Below are 21,856 nucleotides of genomic sequence, written 5' to 3'. Positions count from 1 at the left end.
TGGGTTATATGTGTATTTGGATTTCATGTCCCCACAACAACTGTTAACATACAATAGCTAAGGTCCTATAACGACAATGTCCAAAGATTGGTGGGTCATACAATAGCTAAGGTTATATAGCGACAATGTCCAAAGATTGGTGGGTCATACAACATCTAAGGTCAAATAGTGACGGTGTCCAAAGATTGGTGGGTCATACAACATCTAAGGTCATATAGTGACGGGGGCCATACCACAGCCAAGGACATATAGTGACGGTGTCCAAAGATTGATGGGTCATACAACATCTAAGGTCATATAGTGACGGTGTCCAAAGATTTGTGGGTCATACAACATCTAAGGTCATATAGTGACGGTGTCCAAAGATTGGTGGGTCATACAACATCTGAGGTTATATAGTGACGGTGTCAAAAGATTGGTGGGTCATACAACATCTAAGGTCATATAGTGACGGTGTACAAAGATTGGGGGGTCATACAACATCTAATGTTATATAGTGCCGGTGTCCAAAGATTGGTGCGTCATACAACATCTGAGGCTATATAGTGACGGTGTCCAAAGATTGATGTGTCATACAACATCTAAGGCCATATAGTGACGGTGTCAAAAGGTTGGTGGGTCATACAACATCTAAGGTCATATAGTGATGGTGTCCAAAGATTTTAGGGCCATACACCAGTCAAGGTCATATAATAACGGTGTCAAATGATTGTGGGGCCATACCAAAGCCAAGGTCATATAATAATGGTGTCAAAGGATTGTGGGGCCATACAACAGTCAAGGTCATATAATAATGGTGTCAAAGGATTGTGGGGCCATACAACAGCCAAGGTCATATAATAATGATGTCCAAAGATTGTGGGGCCATACCACATCCAATATCATATGATAATGGTGTCAAAGGATTGTGGGGCCATACACCAGCCAAGGTCATATAATAATGGTGTCCATACAACAGCCAAGGTCATATGACCACGGTGTCCATAGATTGTGGGGCCATACCACAGCCAATGGCATATGAAAATGGTGTTGTGGGGCCATACAACATCTAAGGTCATATGACGAAGGTGTCTAAACATTGTGGGCCATTTAACATATAAAGTTATATGACGATGGTGTCCAAAGGATTGTGGGGCCATGCGACATATAAGGTCATATGACGACGGTCTCCATAGATTGTGGGGCCATACAACAGTCAAGGTCATATGACGACCGTGTCCAAAGATTGTGGGCCCATACAACATCTTAGGTTATATGACGACGGTGTCTAAAGATTGTGGGTTCATACAACATCTAAGGTTATATGACGATGGTGTCCAAAGATTGTAGGACCATACGACATCTAAAGTCATAGCGGTGTCCAAAGATTGTGGGGCCATTCGACATGTAAGGTCATGCAAGACCACACACTTGTGTTTTTATTGCGAGGACGAATATATTCACGAGTGCGCGGAGCGCAACGAGTGAATATATACTTCCGCGCAATAAATGAGTGCTTTCTGATTCGTTAGAAAAACACAAGTGTGTGGTCTTGTTTTTATCACATACCTTCCGTATTTGGTAAAGATCGATACAAAGATTTTATAAACTTTGATATTTTTTGCAAATACCGGGAACTTTTCAGTTCGCCATGACAAGGGGATTCCCATAAAAAGTAGTTCCGGCTAGTAGGTAATACAACATTCCGTATTGCACATGTGCAATACAGTACGTTGTATTTCATGGTCTGAAATTGCTTGTATTACTATATCAAGATTCAACAGGTATATGATAACACATCTCAGGTTATATGACGGCGGTGTGTAAAGATTGTAGGGCTGCACATAAGCCTCTTGCCAACACACTGAAAGGTCTAAACTTTGACAAATGATTGAATTCCTAGTCGACAATTTTTTTTCAATTACGATTTTTCAGCGTACTTTGGGCATATCGAGAGAACAAGCTGCGTCCAGCTCTATTTGAACATTGCTGTTGCTTTCATTTGAGGCTGTATACTATCGAACAGTTTCCACGACAGATAAAAAAAAAAACACACTTGTAAAAACCCCTGTGAATCTTAAGTTAAAACACTGGAGATTCTTTGCATCAGTCGCTCAACTCGATCTTTACTTAGATCATGACCTACTACTAATCTAGTTTTTCCATCCGTGTACTGTTCCTTTCTTGAAAGAAACATGCCTGCTTCACCCACCCACGGTGTTTAAATGTCGATAGGGATTCGATATGCACGGGGTTGTTCCAAATATCACTTTTTCCAGGCAGATATGATAATCAGCAGACGTACAACACAGTGTTTGGGGGAGGCACGTTTATGAAGGCTATGGTACTTAACATATCCAAGCGACGACATTTTAGTTTGACCGACACACCATTGTCTTAGTCTTCCAAGAAAAGTTACAGAGGTCACGTCTTCGATAACAAAAACCTGAGAATAGCGTCTGCAGTTATTCAACCTGTATGGTGCCTATTGATTGTGCCGTACCAATCTGACAGAAGTGACGCCCTGAGATCTTGCATGAAAACAGTAATGGCTGCATCTTCCTTGGAATCAGATTGTGTAACAAGACATTCTAGTTTTGTTCCCTGTACAGTGGTGCAGAAGAAGATGCCAGTTTGTGTCGATTTAATGACTGGTACAGTCACCTTCGAGAAATGGTGATAACTTGCAAACGTAGATAAAATTCTGACATAATTAGGATTTTACAACCCGTTGACAGCTCTGGGAAAAACATTTCAAAAGTTGCGTCGTTTAGAGCTCGATGTTTTCTTTAGAACAGCATTTCTCCGATACCAACTCTGAACGATAGCAAGTCGTTCACATCATTTCTCCGATACCAACTCTGAACGATAGCAAGTCGTTAACAGCATTTCTCCGATACCAACTCTGAACGATAGCAAGTCGTTAACAGCATTTCTCCGATACCAACTCTGAACGATCACAAGTCGTTCACAGCATTTCTCCGATACCAACTCTGAACGATAACAGGGGGTTCACAGCATTTCTCCGATACCAACTCTGAACGATAGCAAGTCGTTAACAGCATTTCTCCGATACCAACTCTGAACGATCACAAGTCGTTCACAGCATTTCTCCGATACCAACCCTGAACGATAACAAGTCGTTCACAGCATTTCTCTTATACCAACTCTGAACGATAACAAGTCGTTCACAGCGTTTCTCCGATACCAACTCTGAACGATAACAAGTCGTTCGCAGCATTTTTCTTATACCAACTATTAACGATAACAAGTCGTTCACAGCATTTCTCCGATACCAACTCTGAACGATAACAACCTGTTGGTATCTAGCTATCTGGGTAACAGATTACAACAGGTCAAGTTGGGTTCCAAATGCGGCGACTGGTTGGAAGTGCTAAAGGGAGTCCCTCAGGGCACAATTATGGGGCCCCTACTTTTTAACATCTTTATTAATGATATGTTCTTATATGTCAAATCATCCAAACTCTATAATTATGCGGATGACAACACGGTGAGCTCATCCAATAAGGATCGGATCCTCTTGTTCTTAAGCAGTCAATTGAAACAGACTGTTCAAACTTGGTTAACTGGTTTAACAAAAACCGCATGAGGGCAAATCCTGATAAATTTCAGGCCATATGTCTAGGTAGGAAAACTATTGAGACTTTTAATTCTTTCAAAATAGAAAATGTAACCATTAAGCCTGAAAAAACTGTGAAGTTACTTGGTGTCGATTTTGACTCATTTTTAAATTTTGATATACATGTTTTAGAAATTTGTTCAAAGACTTCTAGACAGCTAAATGTTCTTAAAAGAATTGGAGTTTTTTTTTAACAAAACAAGGTAGGAGAGTCATATACAATTCTTTTATTATATCTAGTTTTCATTTCTGCCCACTGGTTTGGCATTTTACTAGCTTGAAAAGTGTGAGAAAGATGGAAAAGATTCAGGAGCGTGCACTGAGATTCGTGGAGAGTGATTATGTATCAACTTTTAGTCAGCTTTTAAAATCTACTAATAGTACTCTTTTACATGTTAAGAGGCTAACAGATATGGGCTGTGAAGTTTTTAAAATACTACACAAGATTTCTCCTAATTATATACGAGATTTAGTAAAACTAAGGGAATCTGCTTATAATCTCAGAAGGGACTTCACAGTCAGCATCCCATCTGTAAAAACTACAAGGTACGGGCAGAAATCCTTCTCGTTTAAGGCGGCCCGGGTGTGGAACAGTCTTCCAAATGAATTGCGGAGATGTGAATGCTTCCCAGAATTCCAGAGGCTGGTCCACACCTGGGATGGTCCCATCTGTACATGTTCCATCTGTACAAAGATGAATGATTGATTTTTGGTTCTAGATTTTGCGTTTTTATTGCTCCAGAAATATTTGTCATGCACAAGTTTTAGTTCTTATAGTGATGCTTTACTTTCTTTTGCGTAATTCTTCTTTTATGCTGTAAATTCCTAAATATTGCTTCATAAATGTATGCTTTGTTGTTTTAGATTATGATATATTAGCTTGTATTCTGTTAATTTTTAGTTTTTGCCATATTGGCATATATGTACATTAGACTGAAACGTCTCTTAACTTAAATTAATTTATATGTTGCATGAGCTTTATATTCGCATGACCTTTAATTACCGTGCTATTTTACCTTTTATTCAACCATCTGTGATGCATGCTACCTTTGTGATATTTTATTGTTTCTATCAATTATGATTGTTAAATAGTCGCAAGAATAGCTCTTCTGAGCTAAAGTTGCATTGTTACAAACACGACTCTAAATAAAAAAATTCTTGTATCTTGTATAACAAGTCGTTCACAGCATTTCTCCGATACCAACCCTGAACGATGACAAGTCGTTCACAGCATTTCTCTTATACCAACTCTGAACGATAACAAGTCGTTCACAGCATTTCTCTTATACCAACTCTGAACGAAAACAAGTCGTTCATAGCATTTCTCTTATACCAACTATGAACGATAACAAGTCGTTCACAGCATATCTCCGATACCAACCCTGAACGATAACAGGTCGTTCACAGCATTTCTCTTATACCAACTATGAACGATAACAAGTCGTTCACAGCATGTCTCTTATACCAACTCTGAACGAAAACAAGTCGTTCATAGCATTTCTCTTATCCCAACTATGAACGATAACAAGTCGTTCACAGCATTTCTCTTATTCCAACTCTGAACGATAACAAGTCGTTCACAGCATTTCTCCGATACCAACAATGAACGATAACAAGTAGTTCACAGCGTTTCTCCGATACCAACCCTGAACGATAACAAGTCGTTCACAGCATTTCTCCGATACCAACCCTGAACGATAACAAGTCGTTCAAAGCATTTCTCCGATACCAACCCTGAACGATAACAAGTCGTTCACACTATGTTTTCATCTCCTACAGATCCTAGGACCAGGTATGGGTAATAGAACAACACTACACGTTCTTGGGCAATGTTCTCATTCTGACACTAACTGACCGTGATCGTAGCTTTTCACTTTCAACATCAGTTTGAAAGAACGAAATTTGTTAGACAAGTAATAGGTGCTATATATACCCTATTGAAGATTTTAAGAGGCAAAATACGACGAATCGTAAATAGTTTGGTATTAATGGACCCTGAAGTCCTAACAAACAACGGTTTCCGAAGGTTTTTCCAGTGTTCAATTGAACAAGTTTCCAATTGCTAAGCCACCCAGTAAAGGGTGAACTTCCCGGCACTACTTATTCACGCAACGGTGATTTATCAAATTTGTTTTTCGAACAACGTTATTATGGGTACACACACTGTGTGGCGACTGCTGTGGTACAGCCGTAACATTATTGGACGGGTATATATATAAACACTGTGGGGCGACCGCTGTGGTACAGCCGTAACATTATTGGACGGGTACACTGTGGGGCGACCGCTGTGGTACAGCCGTAACCTTATTGGACGGGTATATATATAAACACTGTGGGGCGACCGCTGTGGTACAGCCGTAACATTATTGGACGGGTGCACTGTGGAGCGACCGCTGTGGTACAGCCGTAACATTATTGGACGAGTATACTGTGGGGCGACCGCTGTGGTACTGCCGTAACATTATTGGACGGGTACACTGTGGGGCGACCGCTGTGGTACAGCCGTAACATTATTGGGCGGGTATATATATAAACACTGTGGGGCGACCGCTGTGGTACTGCCGTAACATTATTGGCCGGGTACACTGTGGGGCGACCGCTGTGGTACTGCCGTAACATTATTGGACGGGTACACTGTGGGGCGACCGCTATGGTACAGCCGCCGTAACGTTATAATATGGGTACATTGTGTGGCGACCGTTGTGGTACAGTCGTAACATTATTTGACGTACACTAACGTATGCCAAAAAACTCGATGACGTCGTCAAAACCAATCCGTCAGTCAAAACTCCATAACGTCGTCAAAACCAACCCGTAAGCGAAAAACTCGATGACGTCTTCAAAACCAACCCGTAATCTAGATATCAACTAACGTAAACCGAAAAACTCGATGCCGTCGTCAAAACCACGCCGTCAAAACCAACCCGTAGGCTAGATATCAACTAACGTAAGCCGACGTAAGCTAGATATCAACTAACGTAAGCCGAAAAAATATTTTACCTGTAACTGAGCGAGATCGGGTTATCTCAGTCGAGGGTTAAGATTCTGTAACAAAATCCCCAACCTCGGCGTAAGGTATTTTCTGTTCTTGCACCTTTTAGTTCGAAAAGAACTATTCAATTTTGCTAAAAACTACAAGTATCCCGCCTTGGACCTCAAATGATAATGACCTCTTCACTACTAAAGCTACATTTGAATGCTTCCGCGTAAAAATGTAGTCCGTCCTTACATAGATTACAACGTAAATTGTTCTCTCTCAACAAGATCAGTCTACTGCTCCCGCAGTCAAACCCATTTACTGCTGCCGCAGTTCAGACAACCCCTCTAGACAACCCTCGTAACGTCATCTGAAAAATCAAAGACATTATGACGTCATCAGAGGTCATTCAGTACCCCCCCCCCCTATATCGTCACACTTCTTAAGAAATGCTACACCGATTCACTTCTAAATTAGTAGAAGTGTTCCTTATGAGGTTTCGACCGACAAACTTTTCATGCTGATTGTAAAATTCGAGATGGCCACTCTAGCCTGTGATTGGCTAAGACATTTACAACTTCATCTGTACATAATCCATTAAACGTATCATCTAATTCATCTATACCGCATGTGTATGCCTGGTCTCCATATAAGTATGTGTGCATGCCCCACTATGTGCCAATTAAAAAAATACATGCTACAATTTGAGTACTTCATTTACTCAGGTGACCGTTTAGGCCCATGGGCCATGCATGGGGTACATGTTAGATGGGAACACTGTGGGGCGGCTGCTAGGGTGCATTAACGTTATTAAATAGACCCGCTGTTATACGAGCGTTGTTGCAGCTGCTGTAACGTTATTGTAATATGCACACTTTGTTATAGTAGTTACCTCTGTATACAACTTCAGATCAATCTCGATAAAGCAGTATCCGACTACAAACGTTACCATGGATACATCTGTAGCGGAACTTGACTGGTTCGATCGCCGGCGACCAGGTAGAGCACAAGCGGTTCGAGCGTTTGTCTAGAGTTCGGAAGGTCCCGCGTTCGAATCCTGGTATGGCCATTACATTTTTTCTCTCATTTTTTTTCTTTTTTTTCTCTCATATCACAGCGGTGCTTGTGATCAACTCGTTGGTGAACGAATATATGTATCTCGAAAGTCTGATAGAACTTGGTATCGTCTTCTTTAACCTTTTCCACGTTAATCTCATGCTGTACTATTCAATTCAAGTTAATTTGCTGTCATTATAATACATGCTTTGGTAAAGCTCAACGTGTGTATTTGGTAACAAAGGATCAACTGGCAATATAAGTAGATTTTAACTAGTGACTCTAGGGTGAGGTTACACACAGAAAGGTCCTAAGTTCATTTACTTGTTAATCGGTATGACAAAGCCCGGTATAAAACAGTGGGTATTTAAATTGTCTTCGCACTAGCTCAGAGATCATGCGTCAGCCACATTGATACCAATTCGAACGAAACCTACGGAAGTCGGACCTGCCACGCCCCCTATCAATAACTATTGGCTCAGCACTGAGTTGGCATGGAAGCGCGTGCTTGGATACAGTGTGAGACATTGTGTATTGCAAGGGTGTATTATGAACTGTATCTTATGTTAATTAGTCAGGTGTCATTGTCTCGTGAAACTAAGGCTTAGGAACTAATGTAGTATAGGGGCAGTGAACCGACCGGTCTAATCAGCAGATCTACCACTGGTATATGTGAAGTAGTTGAAATATTGAAACTGCTACATAAAAAGAGGCCAGTTATTTAAATATACTTAACAATCGTTTAAACATTTGATAATTAATTACTTTACATGAACCAAAGAAAATATGTATAAGAATAAATCCAGTTTTTGTTGTATTTAAATTGAAATATCTTTGAATGTATTAAGTAGGAGATTAGAAGCTTAACTGTAAATTAAATTTTGAATCGCCCCATATTGGCCCCAGTGGGTGATTAAAATCTTCAGAATAAAACTGTAACGTTTAAACTGCTCCGATTTGAAACAAGGGATACATAATGACAGACGTATTGGGCTAGGTTTGTCTCCGACACTCGATCCACCATCACAGAGGGAAGAAAGTTCGGGGAGCAAATGTCACCCCGTGGGGTGTCGCTAGTGTCTGACGGTACAGGGTCAGTCCCTCACAGCTGTGTAGACCAGATGGAGTAAGTGGTGACAGTGATACAAATCTGGCGTCTGGAAATTATTATAAAAAAATCGTTTTTATTGGATAATCTGTCGGCACATTCTTAGAGACGCTTGACGAAATTCAAAATGGCGCTGGATGTTATGCAGAGGTCTAACACAACTTTTGAAATTCCGTCGCCCGTCCCCCCGGGGAACTGGCTGGCGCACCAAATCCGGCTGCTTCAAGACAATAGTGCTCACCTTCTGCCCCAGTCTGCGGGATCGAAACGAAGCTGGGACAAGTACAACTCTACCACACACAAGGATTTCTGTGGCCCCAGGGACGTAGAACAATGGTCACCGGAGTTTAACAGCATGGTAAGTGATAATCCTCACCTGGTGTCGGTTATTTTCGCGACTTCTGCCGCATTATTCTGAACTTTCAAAAGTCCAAAACGGTGTATTTGGGAATCATGTTTCGTCAGGTGATTGCACACTTTCCATTTCACAATCAAAATGATTTTGTTGGCAAGTTGCTGCTATTTCCACAATTTTGTCATTGATATTTTCGCGGTGTCACACGTATTTATATACCTTTACATTCGAATACCATCCCCGATACATAGACGTTTAGTTTTTTTAATCCATATTATGAGTTCAGCTTAACAATATTTCCAATGACAAACTTACACGAAGACAAGAATAATTAAAAAATTAGAGTAAATCAGTTGTGTATATTCTAGAATAAACTGTTGTTTCTCTCTTACAATTACACGAGAAACGCTAGTATAATGTGAGGAGGATGTTGATCCACATTTTCTGTAGTCAACACGGAATTGTTCAAAAAGAAAACCATTTGTCATTTCAGATTTTTTATTTTTATTTTACAAGTACAAACGAGTATGTAAGTAACCAAAATACTGTTAATCCCAGTTATTGATACGCCATCACACTATGCGGCAGTATAATTTATTGGTGCTCAATCTTTTGAAGAATAAATTTTATAATGAGGTTCGCTCTCCGTTGTGAGACGATTAGTTATCTCTCGAATCTGTCGTATTACTGCACATTAGGCCCTGTAAGACGAGACGTGTTACTCCGATATGTCCCTTGCGTCACGGCCTGACCCCCCGGCAATGACACGCGTGACCCTCCCCTGTCTCACAGACTATCTCGTGTCGTCGTATGGCCGTTATGTGATATCCTATTAATCACAACCTGAATGCGTTCAAAGTAAGACGTTCATTACAACCTGACATAACACAGGGGATTGTATTCCTACGTAGGACCTCCTCCCGTATATACGCTTACTATCAATTACCACTTGGAATGTGGGTGGATAACACGCCCCTGTGGTCGTACTCGGTACCCCTACTCGTACATCAAACAGTAGTGGACCAATATGTTATAACGTTTACAGTGACAATGCATACGACCAACTAGTTTGACATAAGTCGTAATGTGTAAGAAGGTACAAGAATTACTCCTATACTTGTACGATTGTAGGCCATGGCACCGTGCATTGCAAATGAAATTTAATCCCTTTTCTTCAGTACATTAATTCGGGACAGGATTATGAAAAATCCATTCTCAGTCACTTCAAGTAGCCGGTTGTTTTGTGCAATTTCTATCGATAGCAAGTAGCAAAAACTCATATATTATATACAGTAGATTGTGTTAAATTGGGGAAACGCTGTCGTGTGAATTAGGTTAACATGAATCGTCACCGCATCAATCTCACAAAAATAATGACATAAATGAGTCTTTCTTGGCAAAAAGGAATTATAACCTGTTTAATAAAAAAGATATGAGTTACCACTAATCCCCAAAAGGTCTTTGAATGGGAAAGCAACATCTGAAATAAGAGCTTAGGAAAGTATTCCAACAAGAGTGATCCCTGAAGTATCTCCATGTACTCAGTCACACTGATTGCCATCCAAAATCTGTCGACATGATATCTTCAACGGCGAGTCCAACTACTGTAAACTTACCGTTTTTTCGAGCTTTGAATTTCGCACTGAATTATGATTGCACTTATTAAAGATTTTGTATACAGTTTCTTTACATGATATGCTAAAATTGGAGTCCGTTAAAATGTAATCATTTACAGTATGTTGTGTAGGAACTAATATTTATGTCTGGTTGGTCCATTTGCAGCAGTTGCCCAAGCTGAACTTCAAGGTAACACAGTATGCACACTATATACACACGTTCTTGTGTTGTGGAGCAAGCCTTTTATATGCTTATTTTGCTACAGACATTTTATCAAATAGGTTTTTTAGAAATGCATTTTTTTTTAATCAAAACTCCAGCAATGTTCGTCTTTTCTCGTATTTTCATGTGACCCTGTAAGCACAGCTACGTAGTGGCGACCACTATGGTTGTGCGAACAATCCTTTCTCGGTATCTTGCCACCAGAATCAACAGAACGTGTTCATGTATGCAATCACGAACACTGATAAGTGGTGGACTTCACCTGTTTGTAATTATCAAATATATGTCTGTGTGTCATTTATGTTTTGCTGTGTACACATTCCAATACGTATAGTTAGTTCTGGATGTCCGAGTGTGTCCGTACACTCGTACTTTTGCCCTTTTTTCTCCTTAGCAGAACGACTTTATTCAACCACTGTCTTTAGTAGGCAGGAAGAGTAGGTGTAGCCCATGTCTGATAAGTGATAATAAACGTCGTCATATCATTGATTCTTTTCGCACGTATGAGATTGTTGGTCCATCACTTATATAGAAATGAGCGTGAGGTGGTTGGACACTTTTTTGCCTGGAGGTTAGCGTGAGGTTGTTTTATCATCCCTTGTGTTGATAGATCTTTTCTTGCATACAAATTTAAGCGAGTCGTCTCTTGTCTAAACAGTAAATGTGCTGTGGTGCCTCTTGTTTCGGAATATACATTCTCGTTAGATTGTGACACCACTTTTTGCAAATTATATTTGTTTGTTTTGTTGCAACACCTATTGACTGGCATCAAGCATGAGATGTTTTGGAAATCCATTTTAGAAGTAAGGATAGGGTTACGAAACCATTTGTCTGGATGTCAGTTTTAAGTGTTTGCCTAGACGCTATGTTGTGGCACTCCTTATCTAGACAGAAGCGTCAGGTCGTCGGGAACTCCTTATCTGAATTGTTATTTTGTCGTACCCTTTGTTAAGACATATTCCTTAGGTTGTGGCACTCCTTATCTAGGCAGAAGCATCAGGTTGTCAAGAACTCCTTATCTGAAGTGTTATTTTGTCGTACCCCTTGTTAAGACATAGTCTGAAGGTTTTGGCACTCCTTATCTAGACAGAAGCGTCAGGGTGTCAGGAACTCCTTATCTGAAGTGTTATTTTGTCGTACCCCTTGTTAAGACATAGTCTGAAGGTTGTGGCACTCCTTATCTAGACAGAAGCGTCAGGGTGTCAGGAACTCCTTATCTGAAGTGTTATTTTGTCGTACCCTTTGTTAAGACATATTCCTAAGGTTGTGGCACTCCTTATCTAGACAGAAGCGTCAGGTTGTCAAGAACTCCTTATATGAAGTGTTATTTTGTCGTACCCTTTGTTAAGACATAGTCTTAAGGTTGTGGCACTCCTTTATTTAGACAGAAGCGTCAGGTTGTCAGGAACTCCTTATCTGAAGTGTTATTTTGTCGTACCCCTTGTTAAGACATAGTCTGAAGGTTGTGGCACTCCTTATCTAGACAGAAGCGTCAGGGTGTCAGGAACTCCTTATCTGAAGTGTTATTTTGTCGTACCCTTTGTTAAGACATATTCCTAAGGTTGTGGCACTCCTTATCTAGACAGAAGCGTCAAGTTGTCAGGAACTCCTTATCTGAAGTGTTATTTTGTCGTACCCTTTTTTAAGACATACTCTTAAGGTTGTGACACCCCTTATCTAGACAGAAGCGTCAGGCTGTCAGTTTCTCCTTATCGGAAGTGTTATTTTGTCGTACCCTTTGTTAAGACATATTCCTAAGGTTGTGGCACTCCATATCTAGGCAGAAGCGTCAGGTTGTCAGGAACTCCTTATTTGGAGCAAGTGTTATTTTCTCGTACCCTTGTTAAGACATATTTAGGTAGAAGCGTATTGTTGTGTCGTTTATTGTTTTGACGTACGAATTCATTGATAAAAGTACAAGTTGGTACCCTTTTCGTCTAGAAGTAAATGTTAAAAAATTGTGACAGTGCTGCTTGTCCTGAAATAAAGGTCCGGCTGTGACACTTCGTCTGGAGGTAAACAATAGGCTGCTGCTTTGATTATAGTATTGTACACCTCACCCTACTCTATGTATTTCACCTATGTATAGCATTGCTTCACCAATTATTAGTTCCTGCATTTTACGCTTTACATTTTGTAAAAGTGGTTTACTTAGTTTGTTTTGGTACACAAATCACAATTCATTCATATTTTATGGTGTGTTTTTTTTGAAAACATCATAGCTGAAAAGAACACGCCTAATGAACAATGCACATTGATTTATGAATTGAGTTTGTCTTGCGATAACATTAAATTTTGTGAAGTAATACAACAGGTTTAAGAAAAAAAGTTCATTCATTTGCATTTATTTCTTTGTTGTCGTATCAAACACTTATTATCCACTGTCGATTTCCTTCTTATACCAGTATACGATTCTTACTTTTATACCAACATGGAACATAGATACAATGTAATAGTAAGATACGTCATTTCTAAATACAGTGTACGATGGTTGGAATAAAGTAACAAAGAAGCTAATGTACCGCATAAGATATGTCCAAGCAACTGTAATATGATAGTAAAGCAAAGGTACGGTGTATATGGTTTTGAGATGTTTTTAAGCATTTATACAATAATATTAATACAGTAACTAAGTAAAAGGAATTTCGTGCAGTCCTGTTAACAGTGATCATTTATCTAAAGGTTCTCAAGCAATAATTATGCAAAAGATTTTTCCACCACTTCTGAACGAACATTTACATGAATTTTAACATAAATTCATTGACCATGTTTTTCGTTGCCTTACAAGATTTTTCAGCCGTAATCACATCCATCCTATTCTCTTGGACATAGAAATAAATGATATCACAAACCCTACTTCTTCAGCTTGTTGTTATGACCTTGATTTCCAGTATGACAGTACGTGTCGATTCATTGCCAAACTCTTGTGTTGATAATGAATTCATGATCGTCTATTTCCTCTCCCATTAGTAACATGCAAGTCTATCCTGCTTATAGAAACTTTCTCCGATGGTTCTCCACTCCAGATCCTATTCTAAGTATCGTGATTTCAGTATAAAAGCGTCCTATTGACCAATAAACTACTCACAATTGTATTGCCTTTCCACTAGTCCGAAATAATTGACAACATTCTTTTCATTTTGTTTTTAAAGGGGAGATAACAAATGACTTTGAAGAATTTCAGGTAATTTCCATGACCTGACCTCTAATTAAGAAATGTCAGTATATGACGCATCCCTTGATTTGGTGGACCACATCATCACATCAAGGTTTTTCCTACTGGTTCAAATTATATGAAACTTGTTTTCAAACGATTATTTGGTATGTCGCGATGAAAATGTGATCCTGCATACAGTTAAGCTACCTTAATGTGATAAATGTTACCCCCTTGTTAGTCAACTACCCCTTCTCTAAATTAGCTTTATTTGTACTGCCCTCAACAAGTGGATGACCTTATGCTAAATGCCTTCCTCAATAGGTGACCAACTGTGTAATGCCTCTTACCGTAGTTATTGACCTAATACTAAATGCCCCTCCTCGGTGGGCTACCTAATGTTAATGTCCCTCTAGATGACCTTATATTAAATGCCCCTACTCGGTGGGCTACCTAATGTTAATGTCCCTCTAGATGACCTGATATTAAATGCCCCTCCTCGGTGGGCTACCTAATGTTAATGTCCCTCTAGATGACCTTATATTAAATGCCCCTACTCGGTGGGCTACCTAATGTTAATGTCCCTCTAGATGACCTTATAATAAATGCCCCTACTCGGTGGGCTACCTAATGTTAATGTCCCTCTAGATGACCTTACATTTAATGCCCCTACCCGGTGGGCTACCTAATGTTAATGTCCCTCTAGATGACCTTATATTAAATGCCCCTACTCGGTGGGCTACCTAATGTTAATGTCCCTCTAGATGACCTTATATTAAATGCCCCTACTCGGTGGGCTACCTAATGTTAATGTCCCTCTAGATGACCTTATATTAAATGCCCCTACTCGGTGGGCTACCTAATGTTAATGTCCCTCTAGATGACCTTATATTAAATGCCCCTACTCGGTGGGCTACCTAATGTTAATGTCCCTCTAGATGACCTTATAATAAATGCCCCTACTCGGTGGGCTACCTAATGTTAATGTCCCTCTAGATGACCTTACATTTAATGCCCCTACTCGGTGGGCTACCTAATGTTAATGTCCCTCTAGATGACCTTATATTAAATGCCCCTACTCGGTGGGCTACCTAATGTTAATGTCCCTCTAGATGACCTTATAATAAATGCCCCTACTCAGTGGGCTACCTAATGTTAATGTCCCTCTAGATGACCTTACATTTAATGCCCCTACTCGGTGGGCTACCTAATGTTAATGTCCCTCTAGATGACCTTATAATAAATGCCCCTACTCGGTGGGCTACCTAATGTTCACTATTCCTCCCTCAGTGGATGACCCAATTTTAGTTGTGTCGTCCCTTTATTATTATTATTACCAAATTTTCAAAAGCGCAACCACCTGTTTTCCTCCAACAATGTTAGAGGTTTACACGGCGAGATACTTTTGACAGGCGCCGTAAAAAGGCCGACCAACGGCCTCTTATATTATAGGAGTGCCATCTGTTTATGAGTTATATCTTTGTAACGGTTCTATTGATGTCTTATGTAGGGCAAAACGAAACCAAAGAAAAAGGAGAAGCAGTTCCACAGGACGAGTCAGGTATAAACAGCGGTCAGTCTGAGCACGCTGATTTGTTCATGTTAAAGGTCACTTAACCTTCGTAAGGCACGAAACACACGGTTTTCTGATGACGAGTTTTGCACTATGTGTTTCCATGTTTCACACAACCAATGAACATTCACGATGTTAACGCCATACTAACTATGTATAATATGTATTATCATAACAATGGAATATAAACTGAAGACAATACGTTAGCAATTTAACAGATCTTCCAGATAAGATTGTTAATTTATAAAAATAAAATAAAAATAAAAAAGAGAAATGCTTTACACATGGTCAAGGCAAACAGTAATCCTATTCTTGAGTCGTTATTCTTAAAACAAAAATACATGTAACATTTATTTATGACGGATTTCGACCATCGTTTTCATATTTATTTTGCATCTATCTTGTATGTTTCATATCTGTATAAATTCACATACGACGAAGGAAAATATAAGCAATTCAAACTTAAAAGAGTAATGTATGTCACTATTCTTTATAGTGGTGTCATCATGTCAATCTTATGTGATAATATGACATAAAACATGTTTGAAAAGGAATTTGGACTTGACAAATGTTATTTAAACTGTGATGAGAGCAAACGAAGATATGAAAGAAACTGTTACAATCGTCACGTAATTAACCGAGTAGCGTTATTGGTACTCGCACTCCGGGGTGTACAAGTTCAATACAAGTGGAACTAATGTAAGAGCCTTTTAGCGCTATCATCATGTAGACATTTGTCGGAGCATTAGAGAGAGGCTACGATGTGTAAATAACGTAATACACAGTTTGTTTTGCAGTGCTTGGATCGATTGGTCCCTCCCCTGAAAATAGACAACATGTCAAAAAATAGAATTCAACGATCCCGCAACATTGAAATGATAGTATGTGTCAGGTAGTAGTTGAAAGAGACTGATCCGGGGTGCAAAAAACAGACAACCACGGCCTTCGCACGACAATCGTTTTGTACTTTAAGTGTAGATTTTAAGGTTTCTTCTCACATACCCGGATGTATTATAAGGACCAAATAGAGAACTTCTGACGGGGGATTTAATCCGAGTTTAATTATTTTTTGTCAAAACATATCGGGCAAGTTGTAGACCTTACGTCTTTCACAATTTAATTCCCGAATTCGGGTTTTCCCCTCAATTTCTTATTTTCTTTCAGAATATAATAATATAATATGTAATATATATACATATAATAACTATGTGTCAAAAACCGAGGAACAAGTGCGTTTAAAATTGTAGGTTGAATATATACACCTGACCATTTAAAATGGCGTACGATAGATACGTGTTTGATTCTCATACTAATTTACTACAGAGTTCATATTTGATTATATTTGCCATTATTCTGATCCGTATCTTTGTATTCACTGTAGATAATGTATTGTATTAAGAATGGGTTTTGACACACAACCAAACAGATATAACCAACTTGGAAATGTTCGTCAAAATTACCAATCAAGATTTCTGCGTAAGAATATCAGCAGATCAGTTGAGGTTTTGTCCCGATTTAAAACCATTTGTCTGTGTTCATAGATGAGAAAATAAGAATAATTGATTCACAATTTTTGGATTTTTACATTTCGTGTAAGATGAAAAATGTGATTGTTTATCGGTAGGTGTGGAAGGCTTCACTGAAGTCGACTTGTTGAGGTCTACACAGGGGTGACACGTTTTACTTCATAATTCTTCAAAATATGTCATTATATTAAAATTTCAGGCAGGACACTTATTTCAAAGTGTTTTGTAGGTAGGGGAAATGATTGGTATGCACAATGCTTTTTAGAACAGGACATTTTATGCATACGTGTAGCAGGCATCGAACAAGACAGAATCATCATAGTGTTCTATAGCAAATTTTCTGAAGAGATTATTATTACACATGTTATATGTCATGCGCCTATGTTATTGGTCAACACCAGCTCTGGCGTACAATACAATTGATACCGGCACAGACTCATTTTCTCTCTCCTTTGATTCAGTATTGTTATATTAAAGAACGTTTATTTCTTGTTTGTATTCAATCACTTACCCATATATTTTTTCTGTTTTAAATTAAGACATATTTTGTCCAAACGTCATTGAATAATACACAGTATCCGTCAAATAAGGAGCAGTACACTATCCCCTACGTTGTAAGATATACCTATCACATAGGCCTGTTGATATAAAGGGAGGTAACTGGAACTGAGTATACATCTCGTGGAGTCGAGACAGTTAGTACATTACTTGATACCATAAGAAATCGCCATTTTATGTTAAGTGGGCGTGAACATCTCTTAGTCGAATAATACAATTTAACATATGCGCGATACATGTGTAGAATATTCTATTTTTTGTGGACAATCACAACACTCACAATGAACGTTATGGAGGGTGCACCGAAGAAATTAAAATGTACTTATACTGCGTAATCACAATCATAAAAAACCGCAATACGTATCACACTCCGCAAATCTCAATAATGGTAGATAAACAAGATTTATTATTGTAGATTACCTTTAATTTAACTGTGTCAATGTTAATATATGAGCGCCACCTGTAGATAGATACACATTGACAGTACATACCTAAAGCTCAGATTATTAAACAGTTTAACTGTATATAGATATATACAGGTATACAGTAATTAACACGTAGTATGCATGGTCGATCACAGTACTGTTACACACCTGTAATACACCTGTAATACACCTGTACACCATGTCTACCGTGTTGTGGTTACTACATGACGATCTTAACTGCTATCAAATATATTTTACACTAAGAAAATAATAAATAATCTACTGTTGTTTGTATGCTTATGCCTTGTCACACTAAGTTAAAACTAGACAAAAATCAAAAATATTTAATATATATGAAAAAAATGATGAAAAAAATCCTTATTATTTTGTACATTAATCAGTGGCTTCATTTTGTTTCAAACACCGACTTTTGTTTGTTTGTTTTATAATTTAATTTTTCATATTTGCAAAATTCATGAAGTTGAACTGATTAAAATGTTCGGGTTTTAAACCTTTCAATTTGTGCTATGCGTCCTTGTCTCCGTGTTCACAGTAACGATATATAGGGTATACAGAACATATTGTATCGTGTGACCGTTGCCAATAACGCCCCTCCAGGTATTTCCGTGTTACTGGCAGGGACGTGTATAATTGTCTGTACAGGTCTGGGGTCAGGGTCTTTAAATGGAATAATGTTCATTAGAACTACTTAAGTTTAAAGGTCTTAAAACACTTCTATAGACATTAGGAGCAATTACTCTCTCGTGTGTTAAATACCAAAGGTGCTACCCCTTGAATGGTTTACTACTATCTATATATATATACTGTTACAGGAGACACACTTAGACGTTGGCAACGGCAATTCAGGGGTAGGGTAATATCATAGGGTATTCATTTCAACAATCTTAATGCCGTTTATTGCAGTGTTATCATCTCTGTACATATAATATACATATTATCATAAACAGAAATGGCAAGAAATGTTATAATGTTATAATAACAACGTACAAAATCTCTGTACATATAATATACATATTAGCATAAACATAAATGGCAAAAACTGCTATAATAACAATGTGCAAAAAGCTTATTTGCCTAGATAGTAAAAGATGATTAAGCAGAAGATGCTTGTATTTCCGGTACCCCTTGTCTTACCTTCCTTGTACCTGTAAAGGTCTCCAAATTAAAAGTTATGCATGGTGTACCCTGTTATCGCCGATTTAGAGCTCAAAATACGGGTTAAGTCACTCTTCAGTATCCTCTTGTTTTTGTTTTCAATATAAACGTATTCAAATGAGGGTGTAAGTGAAGACCAGACAAAATGCATGACACTACATGTCCCTGTACATTAACGATACTACCCCTTGTCTTACCTTCCTCTGACTTTTAAAGGTCTCCAAATTAAAAGTTATGCATGGTGTACCCTGTTAACGCCGATTTGGAGCTCACATTACGGGTAAATTCACTCTTCAGTATCCTCTTGTTTTTGTTTTCAATCTAAAATATGAAACAAGGCATAATGCAGGGAACCACCTGTACATTAACGACACTACCAAGGTTCATTTCGCAAACATTTCAACACTGAAACACATTGAAGTACTGATACAGTTTTCATAAACAAAACAGTTCATTATCCATGGTGAAATTCGTTACCGTACATTGTATTATTTCGTACTTTATTTCGGTGTCAAAATAGGAATATGTGTCAGTATATTGACAAATACATACTCGAGTATCAGTTAAAGTTCCACTGTCCTAGGTGATGACAGAACATCGATGTAACATTACCATTGACAATTATAACACATCACTATCCTGTGAAGAAAGTGAGTTTCGCCCCACTGTCTTACTTATTGGTTTGGTGTCTCGTTAAGTTCATCTTATTCTTTCCTATTGATTTCAAGTTCAGATAAAAAAATTGTGACGCCGAGAAATACGCTTTTTTTCTTTGTACTTTAATTGCAAACGAGGTCATTAGTTTCAAAATCTATTCAACGCGGGATAGCACTTCCTTGTTCAAACAATTTGTTTAAAAAACCATGATATATAGTTTTACTACTATACGAATATGTATAGGAGTTATTCTCAAATAAATATAGAAATATAATGGTAATCCTTATCAACAATCTTTAAAAGTCCCTAAACCGGAATATTTACAACAAAACCTTACAGCAGTGTGCGGCGACTAAGCTGGATTAGGTTAACTTAATGTGGACTTGAAGATACTTTAGCGAAGGTTAAGTAGTATAACGAGGAGGACGGCCATTACAAAATATAACGACAAAATGACTCGCCTAATTTTCATTCATATGCTACATTTTAAGAAATTAAACGAGCCTGAAATTAGGTGAATATTATTCTAATCGCTTCGTCCTTGACGGAATAGTTATGTAAGTAGGTGACGATGGATTCCTCTATAAGCTGATGTTATACCCTGCCAAAGCTATGTAGATCGGTCGACCTATCGCACTCACTCATTACCTTAGCACCACAACACTTACCATGGTTGTCACAGGTAGTTCTCTTTGGTTTATGTCTCTGTCGGGAGGTTCCAGAAAGATATAGGCGGGATATTAACGTACTCTCGAGCGGGTTGGATATATGTTCCTTCAGTACCAGACTCTCTGATCTGTAATGTGCCAGTTCGCATTAAAGGCAATTTGAAGGAGAAACAGCGTATCATATCTTGAAGAGTAAAAACATATTTTTGGGAAAATGGTAAGTATTGTCAGAACGTAAGTTGGTAAGTACTGTCAGAACATAAGTTGGTAAGTACTGTCAAAACATAAGTTGGTAAGTACTGTCAGAACGTAAGTTGGTAAATAATGTCAGAACGTAAGTTGGTAAGTAATGTCAGAACGTAAGTTGGTAAGTACTGTCAAAACGTAAGTTGATAAGTAATATCAGAACGTCAGTTGGTAAGTAATGTGAGAACGTAAGTTGGTAAATAAAGTCAGAACGTAAGTTGGTAAGTAATGTCAGAATGTAATGATCAATAGAGAAACAATGAGATGGAAAAAGTATTAAATTGAGGCAATAGTGTCAGAATGACACGGGAAGTAGAGTCAGAGGGAGTATTGGTGAACCCCAAAAGGCTGAGGTCTTGATAAAAACTTTATAGGATTAATAACATTTCAATCTTTTTTGCAACCAAATTAAATATGATCTAAAATTCATTCATGCGAGGCTAATTTTCTCTTACAGTTTTAAATACGATGGTTGTGGTATCGAGAAAGCACAAATATCAGAGTAAAATGATCCGGTGAACAATTTTGCAGGTATGACCATGGTGAATAATGAACTTCGTACATATCTATCTGTTAGACATATTATAAACATCATAGTATCTTCTATTGATAATGTTTATAACATGTCTAGCTCATTTATAATAACACCAAACAATGTTATTATATGGCATATCATGATAAGTTCATTTATCAATCTTGGTCACTTGGCTCTGATGAAATAAATTACTGGGACTTTTGTAATGATTTAAGAGGTTTCCTATGGCCACATCCATCTTGATTTGTAGCCGGCATACTTCTCCACAGCTGGTAAAAGAGATATTAAACTCCACATCAACTAGATCTATATGTAAATAAATTTTAGTGTATGCGTTTTCTGGGGACGCACATACAGGTTGCGGAAGTGTTGATGCTACTTTAT

At 38.3% G+C, this 21,856-nt stretch overlaps 1 protein-coding gene across 6 annotated transcripts in view; it reads left to right on the top strand.

Annotated features, from left to right (window-relative positions):
• Positions 1–8,608: 8,608 nt before the first annotated feature.
• Positions 8,609–21,856, top strand: part of LOC110451332 — a 31,806-nt gene continuing 18,558 nt past the window's right edge. For 2 of the 6 annotated variants that reach the window (XM_021499274.1, XM_021499273.1), the window contains exon 1: positions 8,611–9,118. In XM_021499274.1, the coding sequence (XP_021354949.1) occupies positions 8,888–9,118 (231 nt within the window). In that variant the 5' untranslated portion in view covers positions 8,611–8,887. Of the gene's footprint in view, positions 9,119–10,897; positions 10,922–15,618; positions 15,670–20,709; positions 20,909–21,856 lie in introns of those variants that run through there. The other 4 variants (XM_021499270.1, XM_021499271.1, XM_021499272.1 and 1 more) reach the window with 4 other exon arrangements.

The sequence above is a fragment of the Mizuhopecten yessoensis genome, unplaced genomic scaffold, assembly GCF_002113885.1.
Source record: "Mizuhopecten yessoensis strain PY_sf001 unplaced genomic scaffold, ASM211388v2 scaffold5965, whole genome shotgun sequence".
NCBI classification, from domain to species: Eukaryota; Metazoa; Mollusca; class Bivalvia; order Pectinida; family Pectinidae; genus Mizuhopecten; species Mizuhopecten yessoensis.
Note: the sequence above shows the minus strand (reverse complement) of the source record. Positions and strands in the feature narration are given on the sequence as shown.